Source organism: Mycteria americana, chromosome 12, assembly GCF_035582795.1.
Source record: "Mycteria americana isolate JAX WOST 10 ecotype Jacksonville Zoo and Gardens chromosome 12, USCA_MyAme_1.0, whole genome shotgun sequence".
Taxonomy (NCBI): domain Eukaryota; kingdom Metazoa; phylum Chordata; class Aves; order Ciconiiformes; family Ciconiidae; genus Mycteria; species Mycteria americana.
In genome coordinates this window covers 9,013,934-9,028,774 of record NC_134376.1, presented here as the reverse complement: position 1 = coordinate 9,028,774, position 14,841 = coordinate 9,013,934, and the positions used below count along the sequence as shown (strand labels likewise).

Here is a 14,841-nt window from a genome sequence, read left to right as displayed (position 1 = left end):
GACCACCCTGCGCGGGACCCGACGCGAGGACTTCACTCCTCAGGGCCCGGCGGGGAGCCAGGCCCCGCCGACACTGGGCCCGGCCCAACCAGGCCCGGGCCCGGGCCCGGGCCGCTCCTCTCACAGCGCCGGGGGCAGAAGGGCTGAGGGAGGCCGGCGGGCCGCGTGTATCCCCAAACCCGCCCCGGCGGACGCGGCTCTCCTCAGGGCTAACGACTCCGCCGCTCCCGTCGGGCGGCGGCGCGGGGCGGGGCCGGCGGCGGAGGGGCGGGGCCGCTCCCTCCCGTTTCCCAGGGTGCACCGGGCGCGGTGGCTGTCTGGCCACGTCCCCGGGCCACGTCGCTCGGTGCCCGCTGAGCTTACGCCATCTTCGCTCCCCGGCTCCGGGCTGCGCTGCCGCCTCTGCCGCCGCCATGAACATCTTCCGCCTCACCGGGGACTTGTCCCACCTGGCGGCCATCATCATCCTGCTGCTCAAGATCTGGAAGAGCCGCTCCTGCGCGGGTGCGTGCGGCAGGCCGCTGGGCGGGCGAGGGGAGGGCGGCGGGACCGGCCGGGCAGCTCCGGGCCGCGGTGCCTGAAGGGAGCCTCGCTGGGGGCTGGGCGCCATTGCCGCCTTCTCGCCGCGGCGGAGGGGTGCTGCGATCGCCTCTGCCGCCCTTTAGGGACCGCTCCCTGAGGAGAGCTCAGCCGAGCCGGTGGAAGGGCGGGGGGAGTCCCGCCTGCCCCACTTGCCCGGGAGGTGGCTGTGGTAAAGCGGGGAGAGGGGATTGTTCCCCCCCGAGGCGCACCCTGAAGGCCCCCAGGGCGGGAGGGCAGAACTCGCCCCGGGCAGGTGAAAAGGGACGATCGCTCCCGTCGGCGCAGGGGAGGGGGGGGGGCCTCAGCCCTCGTCCTGACCGACCTCCCTCCTAACTCAGCCCCCTCCAAAACCATGGTGTGGGGAAGCGGCTGGGCAGCCGGGGGGGAGGAAGGGGGAGCCGCATCCTCCCCTCCGGCGTGGGGGTGCACTCGTGGGCGCTGCGATTCTGTTGCAGGCTTAGCGGTTGCCATTATTTATACTTCAGTCCCTGAGCACCACCGCTTCGGTTGTCCCCGGGAGGGTCGCTCCTTCCTTATGTAACTGCCCGGCGGCGAGCGAATGAATGGGGAGGCAGGTTTGGAGGAGGGGAGGGCGGGAGGAATGCGTTCCTCGCGGGGCGGGCAGCCTCCCTCCCCTCCCCGCGCCCGGCCGCTATCGGGAAAGCAGACGGAGCTTATTCTCTCGCCTTCCCTGACAGCGCACAGCCTTCCGTCTGCGTGTTGACTGGGCAGCTTTAAGCGCCGCTCTGGCGCGTGAAAGCTGGTTTTGGTGCAGCGTTGGGAGCAGCTGACTTGCAGTTTGCAGATCCTGAAGTTTCCCTCGCTCTCTCCCTTTCCCTCCGCGCACTGGTTTGCACTCGCGGCTGGCTAACGCGCCCTCTTCTTCCCTTTTGTTTTCCCCTCTCGCTGCGGTGACGCTTAAACGGTGATCCGTGCCGTTTTTCAGGCGTCTGGGGTGTTTTCTTGTTTGCATGACCAGCTGCAGTAGAAGGCTGTAGGGGAGCGGTTCCAGGCGGGAGTGAATAGGCTTTCAGTCGAGATCCTGGCCTGCTCTGACGTGGCAGCGGGAGAGGTGTGGTGGGGAGGGAGCTGGGTCCCGGCCGCCCTCCGGGCTGGGCCCCGGGAGAAGCCCTGCTCCCGCGGCTCCTCCGCCAGCCCGGGTGAAAAATGCTTGTTCTTCCTCCCGTGTTTTGTACGTGCTTGCTCGAATTCCGTGTGGTGTGGTTTGCTTTTTCTCTTCTAGTGTACGGTGGTGGCTGGAGGGAATTGCAAGCAGTTCTTATAACTGCAGCATAGCTGATTTCTTTCAGAAACCTAGGAGTTGTTGTAATTCAAAACGGGCATTTCAGTGCTCTGTGTATTACATGGATCAGGGCAACGACCTGGAACTACCGTTTTTGCTGTGGACTGGGGTTTGACTGTGAGCTTGACTTTGCCTTCTCTCCAGTGAGCTTCTTCATTAGTAAGAGTGATTATTCTTGAAATCGGTTTGCCATGCGTTGACATGAAATGTCATTCAAATACCGAGTTAACACTTGTACAGATGTATCTGTAAAGTCTTCAGTTAAGAGCGTGAAGAATTAGTTTAAGCTGCAACCTGAAAGAACTGAGAATGGGGAAATGAAAGAGATTTGCGCTACAGGTAAGAGGAAGTACAGGTTCTGCATGTTTTCATGTCAAGTCATTTTTTGCTAAGCACTTGATAGTGCAAAAGAAAAAAAAATAGTACATGAATAGGTTTGGTTTTAAACACACGTAAAGTAAAAACTGTTCTTAGCTTTACAAAAGAGCTCAAGCAAACGACTCCATGGTCCAAATGCAGTGGTAGCGCAGAACTATTGTTTCTGAGGTCGTGGAGCTCCTTCCCAATGAACTTTCCTGGCTCAAGCTCTAGTGGATCAGGAATGCGGTCTGGATCTGGCAGGAGAGGGCCTGGCCTTCTCCAACTCTTCTGTAGAGTTATGTCCTCCGCCTTACTTGAGAAATGCAGTCAAGATTACAAAGAACAACAGAGTTAATGATCTAAAAACTAAGTATCTTTTGCTATCTGAAGAAGGAAAATGAGAATTCTAGTGCAAGACTGGAATTCAAATAGGGTTTTAGCCAAGAGATTTGTAAGTGACCTTTGGACATGAGGTTATTTACACAGTATAGTACAATATAACCTAGTCCCATCTTTCTGCTTAAAAAGTGATCTGATGTTGTTTTCCTTAAGCCAATTGTGATTGAGGATCTCTGTTAATAGGGATTTATTCATAAGAAAGTAGACTTATACCAATCATTATCTTTGGTACTGCTTTCTCCAACACAGAAAAGTAAATGGGCCTATATTACATAGGGCCCTCAACTCTTCCCTTTACCAAATTAGCCAGTGTTCCTGAACACAAACAAACATGCATGGACTCTTTCAGTAGAAAATGCCTGCTTCATTCATGTTCCTAGGCAAAAAAATGAAATGGGGATGCGTTTGTCTGGGATTGGGGGTTTTTGTGTCTTCCAGTTCTGCCTGAGTCCTTAGGAGTACATCCAGATCCATGTTATTTCTGTGAGATTAGTGTCTTGAGGCCTAACAAGTTTGCCTAGAATGAGAAGAGCACTTCAAAGGAGCATGAGATTTTATTTTTGGGGCTCCATCCTGTTCCTTGTAGTGGTTTGTTGTTGTCAGTTGTGGTTTCTACTAATAAAAATTTCGTAAATATATATTCGCTTAAAATATGTTTGTAAAGTCATACACAACAATAACCCCGAAATAGTTACTGGCTAATGTTGAACAGCTGCTAAATGCCTCTTGTTAGTGGGCTTTCAGTGATTCCTTTACATCGCATGTTAGAGCAGTTTATAAATTAAATAAACTTACATCTCATGGTTATTGGTGACTAAGGAAAGCCGGGCAAATCAGCTGCTGTTTTAACTGTGCACTTTTGAAGCAGTAGAAGCTTAGAAAATAAATAAAGGCTTCTAACTGATTGCTAAACAGTAGGCTGTGATCCATGAAGAGCTGGCAAACCACATGGTGCCGACTCCTCTCTTCTGGTTGCATCTGTGTGTGTCTGAGGCCTTTGTTCCAAGAGGAGCTCAGAGGCTTGTAAAAGCAGCTGGAAACAAGAGGGAGACAGCCTGTGTACCTCTGCTGCAACCTGCTGTTTTCTGAAGACACATCAGTCCCCATTTTCTTTCCTGAGAAGTGACTCCTCTAATTGACCAAAATAGGTGAGGCTAGGATAATCTGCATTATGAAGCAGTCTGTTGTCAGTGTTTGACAAACTTAATTTTTTTTTTCCCTAATTCAGTCAATATGTTAAAAAGATAACAAGGGGAGAGCAAATCAAGTCATGATTTCAGAGCTGGCAGGGAAACCATTTTTTGCGTGACTGGTTATTTGAGTTTCCAAATTTAGAATTTGGAAAAAAGTTTGCCACTCCAAATAACAGCTCGAAAATAATTACTAGGAGCCGTGGAGAATGTAGCGGGTAACTCCATTATTGACTTCATGTCATAATTAGGAAATTCATGAGACTTGGAAGAATCCTGTGCTTTCAGACATTGTCATGTGCAGCCTGTATTTTCTAATCCATTCCAAGTCAAATTAGATTGTTTGCACTGCGAATTACTGCCGGAAAATTGATTTGCTTTTCTCAGTGTCATTTGTCAAGCATTAAAGGTGACCTGCAGTTGCAAGGCTGTCAAATTTTATGCTGAATACTCTAAAAAAAGTAGTGTAGATAGTAAATGTGTAATACTTTTGCTAGGTAATGTAGCTGTCTCACAATTTTGTTTGTGTCTACTATGGACCAGGTCATATGCTATGTTGAAGACTTTGGACAATACTTTGCCATAGGCTGCTGTCAATTTGTCTGTATTTTCTCAAAAAAATGCTGCTTTAGGTAGGTTTGGAATTTCTTCTCTCTCTTTGAAGGAAAATTTTCCTTCATTCTCAATTGACAAATTTGTGTTTACACAATTTGTGTTACAGTTAGGTTGGGTTTTTTAAACTGAAAGTAAAGGATTCTTAATGTTAGTATTTTATTAGCAGAACCGAAGAAGTTGTGGTTCTGTGGCTGATGTGGACTTCATACTGAACAAAACTACTTTTTTTGATTATTAAATACTTCAAAAAGTCTGTGAAGTTTCCATGACAAAGTATGGACTGGTGTTCCTTAGAAAAACTTTCGTTTGTAGATTCTATGGTTGTGATATGCAGTTCATGGTTACTAAGTAGTGTACACACTCCACAGCCAGGCTGACTGAATGCCTCTGCTGCTGCCTATCGCTCTTTACCTAACTCACAATAGCAAGATGAAGTTGATGAGAAAGTACTACAATTTCAGCTCTGCTGTTCTCCCTGGTGTGAAAATCAGCTGAGCTTTTGAATTGAAGTTTCATGCTATTGCTTTTTGCCAAACTAGACTGCAGAAGTTGAAGGAGTTTTTCCATGTGTGAGGATGAAACAAAAATGAGAGATTTGACTCTTTGAAATTTGAGCCCAGAGCTTGGGAAGAAGAAATAAAAATGTGGGTTTTTTAGCTCAAGAACTACGTAATGTTTGTGAGAGTAAAAGGAAAGGGAGAAGGATGAGAATAATGGCAGTGTAGTCTCGGTATATTGCAGTTACCAACCATGAGCCAAGGTCAGTGCTGTGACAGGTATATTGATGTATTTCCTAAAGTTTTGAAATGCATCAAATTCATAGAGCAGAGTGTTTACCTGTTTCCTCCCCCTGTTTTTGCTAGTGATATAGATCTTACTTTCTCCCAGTTTGCCTGTCTCTTCATAGTTCTTTGACTTAAACTTTGAACTTTGCCTAGTCTAGCCTACTTAACTTGAAAATTACTTTAAACTTGGCTTTAGGATGTGTTTCAGGAACATTTGACTAATCTATACTGAATTTTGAATCTTTAAATACTGAAAACCTTAAAAATTACACCTTTTGGGTTGGGGGGGGAGGTGAGGCTGGCAATGAGTTAGGGGAATTTGTCGAGTATATTACTTGTATTTATGTGACAATACATTAATATCCAAATTTATAGTGGTTATCAATAATGTATCTTATATGCTTTTTTTGCTGTTCACAGTTATTTACTAAAAGAAAATAGCATGCTAAATAATTTAACATAACTATATGCTATAGCGTGGTGCTGTGCTGTAATCTGTCCGGGGGGGATTTCTTTGTCCTGGAGGTTTTGACCTTAGGACAGCGTTGCTTGCCAAAAGGTTTTATTAGCATGAGAGCAGGGCTCTGTCAAGGGTTGTAATGTCAGCAAGCACACCTGGGATGCAACTGAGAGTGCTGTTTCAGCTGTCTTTGCAACGTAGGTCTAGTTCAAGAAATGTCAAATGTATGTATTTTTTTTCTGAACTTTGGGAAGTGGTTTGTTTGTGTGTGTGGGGGGGGTGTTTTGTTGTGTTTTTTTTTAATACTTACAGCTTTTGTTTTATAGTTTTACAATCTGTATAACTGTAGGTTTTGAGGCGTTTGCTTGGTTTCTGTACTACAGTTGCTTATGGACAGTTGGGTTGTTCTGCAAGTAGTACATTAGGCTCACCTTGTAGACATTTCACATATGCAAGCTGAAAACAAAACCCCTTTCTAATTGTTACTGTTTCAGCCATTCCTGTACTTTATGTATAAACATAAAGTTCCTTTCATCAGGGGCAGGTTATTCAGTGTTTCTTAAGCTGGAGTGAAAAAGGAGTTCAATAACCATAGCAGATAGCCTTTCTTCTAATTGCTTTATGGCACTGTTAATAAAAGCCTTTCTCAGAAATATCTCTGTATAAGGGGACAAGGATTTTCAGCCTTGCATCATAACCCTCTCCTAGAGAATATTTTTCCCTCTTGTTGATTGAACCATATTTGCATGCTTAGCTGAACAGATTCAGATATTTTCGCCCTGGATGACTGAAAACAAGAATAATTGGAATAACAAGATAGAGGCGCAGGCAAGGTTGTTTTGTCCCCCTGCTGTGACACACCACCACATCAGTATTATGGAGTGATGCTTCACCTCCATTTTCAGAAGCTTTTAGTGACTGATTGTGCAAAGCTTTTATGCTTCTAACTCTGCTCTAGTGGCTGAAGTTAAGTACAAACAAATGTTTTGATGTTGGGGCTTTGGCCTAAAATCGAAAGTTACTTTGAAGATGCAATGTAGATGTCTGTCATTTTAGCTTACTTCTCTCTTTTTATTTTGTTATAGTACATAGTAACATCTGGTTTTGACTGTTTGATAAAACTTCTTTTTCCCCACCATGTGGTCAGTTAAGTTTCTGAATTGAATTGCCTTAGGTTTTCAAATCAATTTATTCCTTTAAAATAACATTATTGGTGCTAGCATATTTTCTGATTATCCCTGGATCTGTAGTATTTATTGCCCCTGTACCTTTCCAGCTATTCAGCAGCTAAAGAATGTACTGAGGCATGTGACAGCATTCTGAGAATTGAAAGCTAATGCAGCCTTGTCGCATAGTGCCCAATGTAATGCAGAACAGATAGCATAATCTACAGAAATATCACCTGTAAGCTATCTGCTGTGAGTAACTTCTGAATCTTGTGTAGTCCTAGCACCTTTTCCAGTACAATGGTATATAGGCAACTTACATTTGCACTACTGAAATACATGAACTTACAGTTCTTTTGTACAGCTTAGTTCTGGAAGCCTGGATTTTGTCCTAATTTTGTAATCAACTTGCTTAGCAATAAAGGATATATCCTTTCTCATCCTTGGCATCAAGTGTTTTAAAGCACATCATCACTTTTTGAATAATTAACTATTTCCTTTATCGCTTTAGGTATTTCTGGGAAAAGCCAGCTTCTGTTTGCACTGGTCTTCACTACCCGTTATCTGGACCTCTTCACTTCATTCATTTCATTGTATAACACATCTATGAAGGTAGAGTATACTGAAGAGTTAGAAAAGCTAGTAATGTTGCATGCAGAGTGCATAATTGCATTAATAAAAGCCTCTTTAAATGGCCCCTTTAAATGGTCCACTGCACAGTTACTACCGAATAAGTTCTAGGCAGGCTTTGGAGAAAGAATGTGGAAAATGGACTCAAACCCCTACTTTTTTCTACACTCTACATGCAATTTTTAAAAACTGTTTGTATGGAGACTGACATTTAGAACAAATGCCATTTTGGTTATTGAAAATAAAAGCTTTTGGGAAAATGGTTCAGATAAATTGTATTTCTCAACTGTGACATTAGAGCTTAAGTAAATCTCTTCTTATCCACTACAAGGTAAATTAGTATTCAAAATGCATTGCCAGAATTGTAGCTAGTGTCTGGTCAGGGCTGATCAAAAGTTGACAGGACTACGCTTTTAGGAATGTAGCTTCTGTCAGATTATACTCCATTCCCTTGCCCACTGAATGTTAGTGAGCCCAAATTTGTTATTTCTTATTTATTCCTGCAATTTCTGGTTCTGAGTAGGAGAAAATAAAGCAGTAGACTGGGAGAGTGCAGCATGTTTGTGGCACCAGTACAGACTGGTGCATTTGTGGCACCAGAGCAGACACCTTTTTAATCCAGTTCCTTTATTCTTGGATTTTCTTGATGCTCTTCAACTTTAGTTTAGAGGATAGTATAATGTTGCCAAGAGGAAAGACTAGATAGTCAATAATGCAAAACGTGCTGAAGAATTAGGGGAATAATACTGTAAAATAAAATTTTAGATCTTAAACCCACTCACACTGCTGTCTTCTGAGAAGTCAAATGTGTATGCTTAAGTTTTAATATTAATAGTCTAGATTAAGAACTGTGGATTAAGTAAAATATTCTTGAAACACAAGCTTTTTTCCAATGTAATTTCTGAGAATATTGAAAGCTACTGCTGGGTGCGCTAAAGAGGCAGCTAGGTTTTTTGCAATTTATTTATTGGTTGTGATCCAGGGTCATGACCATGTCTTTGTTCTGCAGCCCTCCTACCCAGAAAAGGAATGAATATGGGAAATGACGCTTGTGATACTCAACTTCATACTAAGCCAAGTCTTTCCAGTAATGAAAGAGTGGTCCTCTCTTCAAATCCAATATTAACTTGCAAAATGGAAGCCTCTGTTACAGTTTCAAAGGTTACTGCATAGAGAAACTGTTAGATGTAATTGGCTTTTCAGCCCATTATTGTAGTGCCAAGACAAAGCTGCTTGAGTGTCCCAACACAGCTTCTTGTTCTATTTACATATATTTAGGAGTATATAGCATTACACAGTTGTAGAGAACATGAACTGTTATACAAGTAAGCTTACCCACAGCATAACTAAATGAACTTTCTAATCTGAGGAAAATGCTGTAATCGGCAGCAAAAAAAGTTGTTAATTTGTGCAGTGTTAGGATGTTCTTCAGTATTTTAAAAGAAATACTCATTAATTAAGGTGCCAATTTGCTGTATTTGTCTGGCAGTGATCATCAGATATGTAGGAAATTGAGTTTCTTTTGTGTTCCAGGAATATATACAGAAATACACAAATAGGCACTATCTGCCTTTCTTAATGACCTGCAGACTTTAATTTTTGTGATTTGTAGTATTTTGTTATCTTATAGTTTCTTTTTCATGGTACCTGTATCTGAGTGTTGGATGCATTTCTGCTGGTGCACTCTGCAGTCATTTTTCTACTATTCTTTTATTTTGGTATCTTTAAAAATGAAAACTTCTGAGTGTCCCAAAACACGCTATAATTCTCATGAAGAAATCTTTAATAAGGAGTTGGGGTTCATTCACACTTTCTTAGTGTCTTGTATGATGATACCAATTACAACTAGATTACACCTATAGCAGGAATTACTTATATCTGATATCCTGTCCTTTATCTCCAGTCAGCCGGGGTGCTAGTGTAGTAAAGAGTCTTTGGATTCTGAGATCCTTAGTGTAGCATTTTGTATGTGTGAGCAGCGCTTTTAGTGATAAGTAGCATCTGCAAACAACAGGTCTTTAAATCTGTTACTTTTTTGTTGTAAAGAATCTATATTTAATGTGATAAATGGTTTGGAATATTTAATCTTTGTGATGAAACTGAGGCAGAAGCTAAACTATTTGTCTAGTCTACTGTACTATGTTGTCTCCAGGGCAATGTGAGCTCTGTCCTGATGATGGCAGATTGACCTTTAGAAAGTCATGTATTCTCTCTGATTCTGTTTTCTCATCTGTAAAATAAGGCTATTTGCCTATTCCATGGGGAATAGCTATGAAGTCTACTGTACCATAACAATTAAAAATGGTAACGTTAGACATCAACTGAAATTGAAACTGAATTCTTGGTTCAATGCTTCTAGCAGTCTGTTAGTTTTGCAGGTTTTATGGCCTGTTGGTTGGTGGAGAACACTGGCCACTTGCCACTCTTCAGATTTTAGAGATGTTTAAAGGTCTAAATCAAATCAGCTAATTTGTGATATGTTAAATGGCTGAGTCTGAATGGGGCTTATTGAATAGGTTTTTAACTGCTGCATGAGCCACACCACTCCCAGGCTTTTTGAATGTAAAAAGACCCCTTCCATCATTATTGCATGTATGCACGTGCACGTTTTTAATGTAAATGTTCTGGGCCAGTGCTTCCCCTGCAGGAGCAGAAAGGGTATTCCTTCTCCAGTCAGTTCCTTAGTTCTGTCTACTCAGGAAAGGGTCTTTAAAGAAACTTTGGACAGTCACTTCAAGCAGAGGAAAGATGATGCTTTTAAAGCAACAAACCCAGTAGAGCCCAGTCATTGGTTTTGAATTATTACTCTCCTGAAAAAAGTTAAATACCACCACACAGCCTGGAACTGCAAAGGCATGTAAACAAACAGTACAAACAAACAAGATGGCACTTATTCCTCTTAGTGCCTGGGAATATCTTTGTTCAGTGAGTTTGAACTAATCCTGCAACCTCTGTGGGTTGTTTTGTTTTTTGTTTTTTTTTTTTCTTTCCTTGCTCTCTAGCTTATCTACATTGCTTGCTCGTATGCCACTGTGTATCTGATCTACATGAAATTTAAGGCCACCTATGATGGAAACCATGATACATTCAGAGTGGAGTTTCTGATAGTTCCTGTTGGTGGACTCTCATTTCTTGTCAATCATGACTTCTCTCCTCTGGAGGTGAGTTGATTGTGGGCTGGCGGTTATACTTTTTTTTTTCTCTAAAATATTTAGAACATGAAGATGAGCATTTTTAGGCTGATTGAGGAATGCTTGAAAGATGCCTATGTTTAGTAGGTTCAGGCTAATCCTGTTTCCTTAATGCATCTTTACAGTGTAGATTTCTGTGAAAATTTAAGGCCCTTCAGGAGACTAGCATTATTATCAACATTGATTATTTTATTAAGCAGAAGACTGTCTTTTTCCCAGTATACTCTGATGGTTATATTCAAAGTATCCTTCCTTTTGTTATATTTGTTAAAGAAATGCCCCAGAATGCAGTTTGTGAATAGTTGGTGCCACCTGGTGAAAACAAAAAGAATTATAATACTTCTTAAATTTTGTAGAATAGCAAATTGTCTAGACTATTAGAAAGAACTGCATTATATTAGGAAAACACATAGCTGCATTTCAATCAGAAAAATTACATTAAAAATGTAATTATAGAGAGTTCAAACAGGTAATTTTTCCCACGAAACAGAGAATAACTTTGAATGCTTAAGTGGACTGAGCTGCGTTTTTATATTTATTAGAGTTAAATGATTTTATTAGAGAGTAAAGGAATTTTAATTGCAACACTTTGAGACATTATTTTAAATTTTGTTCTGTATTAACTCATGCTTTAAACCAGTAGATTAAAAAAGTTGGAAGAACATGGGGAAAAAGGACTTCATCTTCCCTGCAGCTTTTCACAGCACTAGCTCTGTAAGCTGTATTTCATGGTACTGTGAATCCTGAACTGATGGATGCACATAAGTTTCTTCATGAGTAAATCTATGCCTGCCAGCTCACTAGACAGCTGGTTTGGAGAGTCTGTTGTCTGCCAAGAAAGTTGTTCCCTCGGACAGTCCCGTGGTTGATTATGAAGCTTTCACTTAGTTTTCCCTGTACCAAGGATAGTTCGCTGAAATACTGTACCTCTTCATAACATTGTTAGAGAGTGAAAAGTCAAGTCAAATATCTTCTTTGCTTCTGTTATCAGTAAGACAGTTGAATATACCTGTCTGTTTTTTTTCCTTTCAGATACTGTGGACCTTCTCCATCTATCTTGAATCTGTTGCTATTCTCCCTCAGCTTTTCATGATCAGCAAAACTGGGGAAGCAGAGACCATCACTACTCACTATCTTTTCTTCTTGGGTCTGTACCGTGCCTTGTACTTAGTCAACTGGATTTGGCGCTACTATTTTGAGGGATTTTTTGACCTCATAGCTGTTGTTGCTGGTGTGGTTCAGACCGTTCTTTACTGTGACTTCTTCTATTTGTATGTTACAAAAGGTAAGTAGTGCAATAACTTCCAGCTTCAGGTTGTGGAATGTAGCAATTAACACCTTCATTAGGGATCTGCTATATCGACATTACTAGGATGTTTATTCTGTGTGCAAATTATGGCTGAAATATCCTTGATAGATTTACCAAGTACACTTTTTGTTAGTGTCGGGCATTTCTGAGGATTGTTTTGAGTATGGATAGAACTTAAATGTATAAATGGTCTGATGAACTTAATTGACAGATTTAAAATAAGTATGGCTAAATACATGTTGCTGTTGTCTTCCATCAATAAGCATGATCCTCATGCTTCTCCTGACAACACGGACTGTTTTGTGCAAATTCCACACTTACAGACAACTTTCTCAGTGTTTTAAATACCTTAAGAGTCCAAAGGATTTTGGATGTTTCTGTTTATGCTAAGTGTAGTAGCAGTCATTTCTGCTCGCTATATTAGTTATTCTGCCCTTATTGATATTCCAGCTTCCATCATATAAATACAAAGCTATATGGGACTGTGTTATTTTAGTCACAGCTCCTTAAGAAACCACAGTCATAGGCTAGTATGTCCTGAGCATGACAAGTGAGAATTCCAGGGTGCCACAAGAGGGCAGGATTGGAATAGTTGTTAATTCATCATTGTTTTACCAGTATGTATTGGAGAGAGAGGGGCAAGCTTGGGAGGATTCTGCAGTGCTCCCATTTTGTAACAAAGTGACTCTCTGTGATAGGTTTTGGTACCTTTGAAGTTTTAACAGTGTGTGCTTCTCCTAATCACATCTTTGTTTTGCTAACTGTTTTCTTTCCTACTCTTCCTTACAGTACTCAAGGGAAAGAAGCTCAGTTTGCCAGCGTAAGTGCCAAAAAAACCATCACCAGCATCTGTCCTTTTGGATGCTTGGACAGAACAATCCTTATCACAAGCAAAGGCGAAGATGCTTGAGACAGAAAGTCAGAAACACAGCTCTTTATAGTGCAGGTAGTCATCAGCGGCTCTGTAAGAACGGAGGAAAAACAACCAGCAGATTTCTGTTTGATGCATCTTGCCTTTATCTTTTTTATTACTATGTATAAAGATTTTTTACATAAAGAAACTTATACTGTATTAATAAATTCAGTGTATGGTTTCAATTGGAATAGTTCCAAAAGTGAGATTTTTGTGAGATTGTTTATGACCAGGAACAAGTGCAAACTTTTTTTTTTAATTTTCAAGAATTTCTTTGAAATTAGTGATTCTTTTTTTTTTTTTTTTCAGTGCACAGATATGTGCATCTTTGATGGATGGTAGTCATCTGTTCTTTCCCTTTGATTCAATTTTCATTCCACTATATTTATTTTTTTCCAAAAGGTGAATATATGTCAACTCTAAATCTGAAACCACCAATGTTTGATGTGATGTGCTGGTGCCCAGTCTTTGTGCCATCTGCTGACATGGAGTTCCTATTTAAAATATATGTTGGTGCCAGAAGGGGAACAGTCATGTTTTGTAGTTGTTCCCCTTCTAAAACAGGCTGATGGCAAGAGGACAGTAAGGAAATCTCTTGAGGCCACGAGGATGGGCCCTTTCCTGTTTTGCCATGATGTTTGGGAAGGTAATCCCAATCACGAAAGCACTTGGCAGCGCAGGTCGTGAAGGGTAAGAGAGACGGTTGTGTGGCTTAGTGGCAAATGTTTGCGACTGTATTCTTTGTTCAGGAAAAAAAGGTTAAATATCTTGGATGTACAGCCCTGCTACACCATTGCAGCTATAGAAATGGGAGACTTGCAAGTTGTTGATTACAGTAATCTGTAGGTGATCATTTTAAACAATATCTACACTTTCTTTTTAATGAATGCTTTATAAGCAACTTCCATGTTCAGCTTCAAGTGGTTTTCGATGTCACTTTTGGACAGTTAATATTTTTTTTTATAAACTTTTCAAAATCAGCAGCACCAGTTACCATTCTTTATCCTTTAAATGATTCCCTTTTTTTACTGAGCTGTTGCATGATTTATCCTGTGTTACCATCCTCAATAAACACTTTATGAAATGGTGAAAATGTTGGGGTTTTTTATTCCGCAATTAAAATTTTCTGTTAGCCTGAGATGGGATGAAAAGTTGTAGTAAGGATGAGTTGCCTAATGTCATTGTTTGCTCTATTGAAATATGAACTTTTTAAGGCTATGAGGGGCATTGTCACTGAATGAAGCAATGGTGACTTAGTTCTGCTTGTTTTGTAAGAGCTCAGTCTCCGACGGTGTGGTGCTCGTATATGTTTTTGTTTTATCATCAAGAAACCATTTATCTTCTCTAACTTTGTTTACCATCATTATCCGCCTAGTTAAGGATGGTTATCATTCCTAACCCTACATGAATAGTGGTTTTTATTTGCAGAGCGTGCATGCTGAGGTGCTGCAGTCTCTACTGTCTCAGATACTACACTGAGTATCCCATTGCTTGCCCTGTAATGAGACACCAGAGCCTGATTGTAGTTGTGGCCATAGGGCTACACGAGATCTGTGCTGGTCAGTATGAGAGAGCACTCTTCAGGATCTGGGTAGGTTATTTGCTTCCACGTTGTTAGCTTTGTCCTTTAATTCAGTTGCAAAGCGTCCCTCTCGGCTATGTTGTCCTGGCACGTGCTCAGAGCTGTGCAGGAGCACAGGGCCTGTGCCCGAGGGCTGGGAGAAAGTGGCAGGGCTGGTGTAACAAAGCCAGCAGCTGTAGCCCCCACCTCGAGGACACGCGTCCATGTTCTGACTTTTCTCGTGATGCAGCTGTTAAGCACTTTGCTGGTTTTCCGGTGCCTGCCTCTGACCTGTGGTGGTCGAGGTGCCGCCCTTCGGGCGTACCAGGATGGGCGGGGTGCTGGGAAACGCAGGTATTTGGCACAGGGTTTACTTC

General features: G+C 41.9%; 1 protein-coding gene across 2 annotated transcripts; it reads left to right on the top strand.

The window, feature by feature from the left end:
- Positions 1-295: 295 nt before the first annotated feature.
- KDELR2 (KDEL endoplasmic reticulum protein retention receptor 2) lies at positions 296-13,996 on the top strand. 2 transcript variants are annotated; one of them, XM_075515375.1, is made up of 5 exons: positions 296-504; positions 7,372-7,472; positions 10,493-10,651; positions 11,714-11,966; positions 12,780-13,996. In XM_075515375.1, the coding sequence occupies exons 1-5, from the start codon at positions 414-416 to the stop codon at positions 12,812-12,814; spliced, it is 639 nt and encodes a 212-aa protein (XP_075371490.1). In that variant the 5' UTR covers positions 296-413; the 3' UTR covers positions 12,815-13,996. The 2 variants fall into 2 exon arrangements, with proteins under 2 accessions (XP_075371490.1, XP_075371491.1); XM_075515376.1 differs by lacking the exon at positions 296-504 and adding an exon at positions 2,188-2,224.
- Positions 13,997-14,841: the final 845 nt, after the last annotated feature.

What these genes read in the sequence shown, in the direction of transcription:
- KDELR2 (XM_075515375.1), top strand. Translation starts at nt 414, where the DNA reads ATGAACATCTTCCGCCTCACCGGGGACTTGTCCCACCTGGCGGCCATC. An exon ending in GAAGAGCCGCTCCTGCGCGG is followed by an intron (nt 505 to 7,371) that starts GTGCGTGCGGCA and finishes TTATCGCTTTAG; the next exon opens with GTATTTCTGGGAAAAGCCAG. An exon ending in TGTATAACACATCTATGAAG is followed by an intron (nt 7,473 to 10,492) that starts GTAGAGTATACT and finishes CTTGCTCTCTAG; the next exon opens with CTTATCTACATTGCTTGCTC.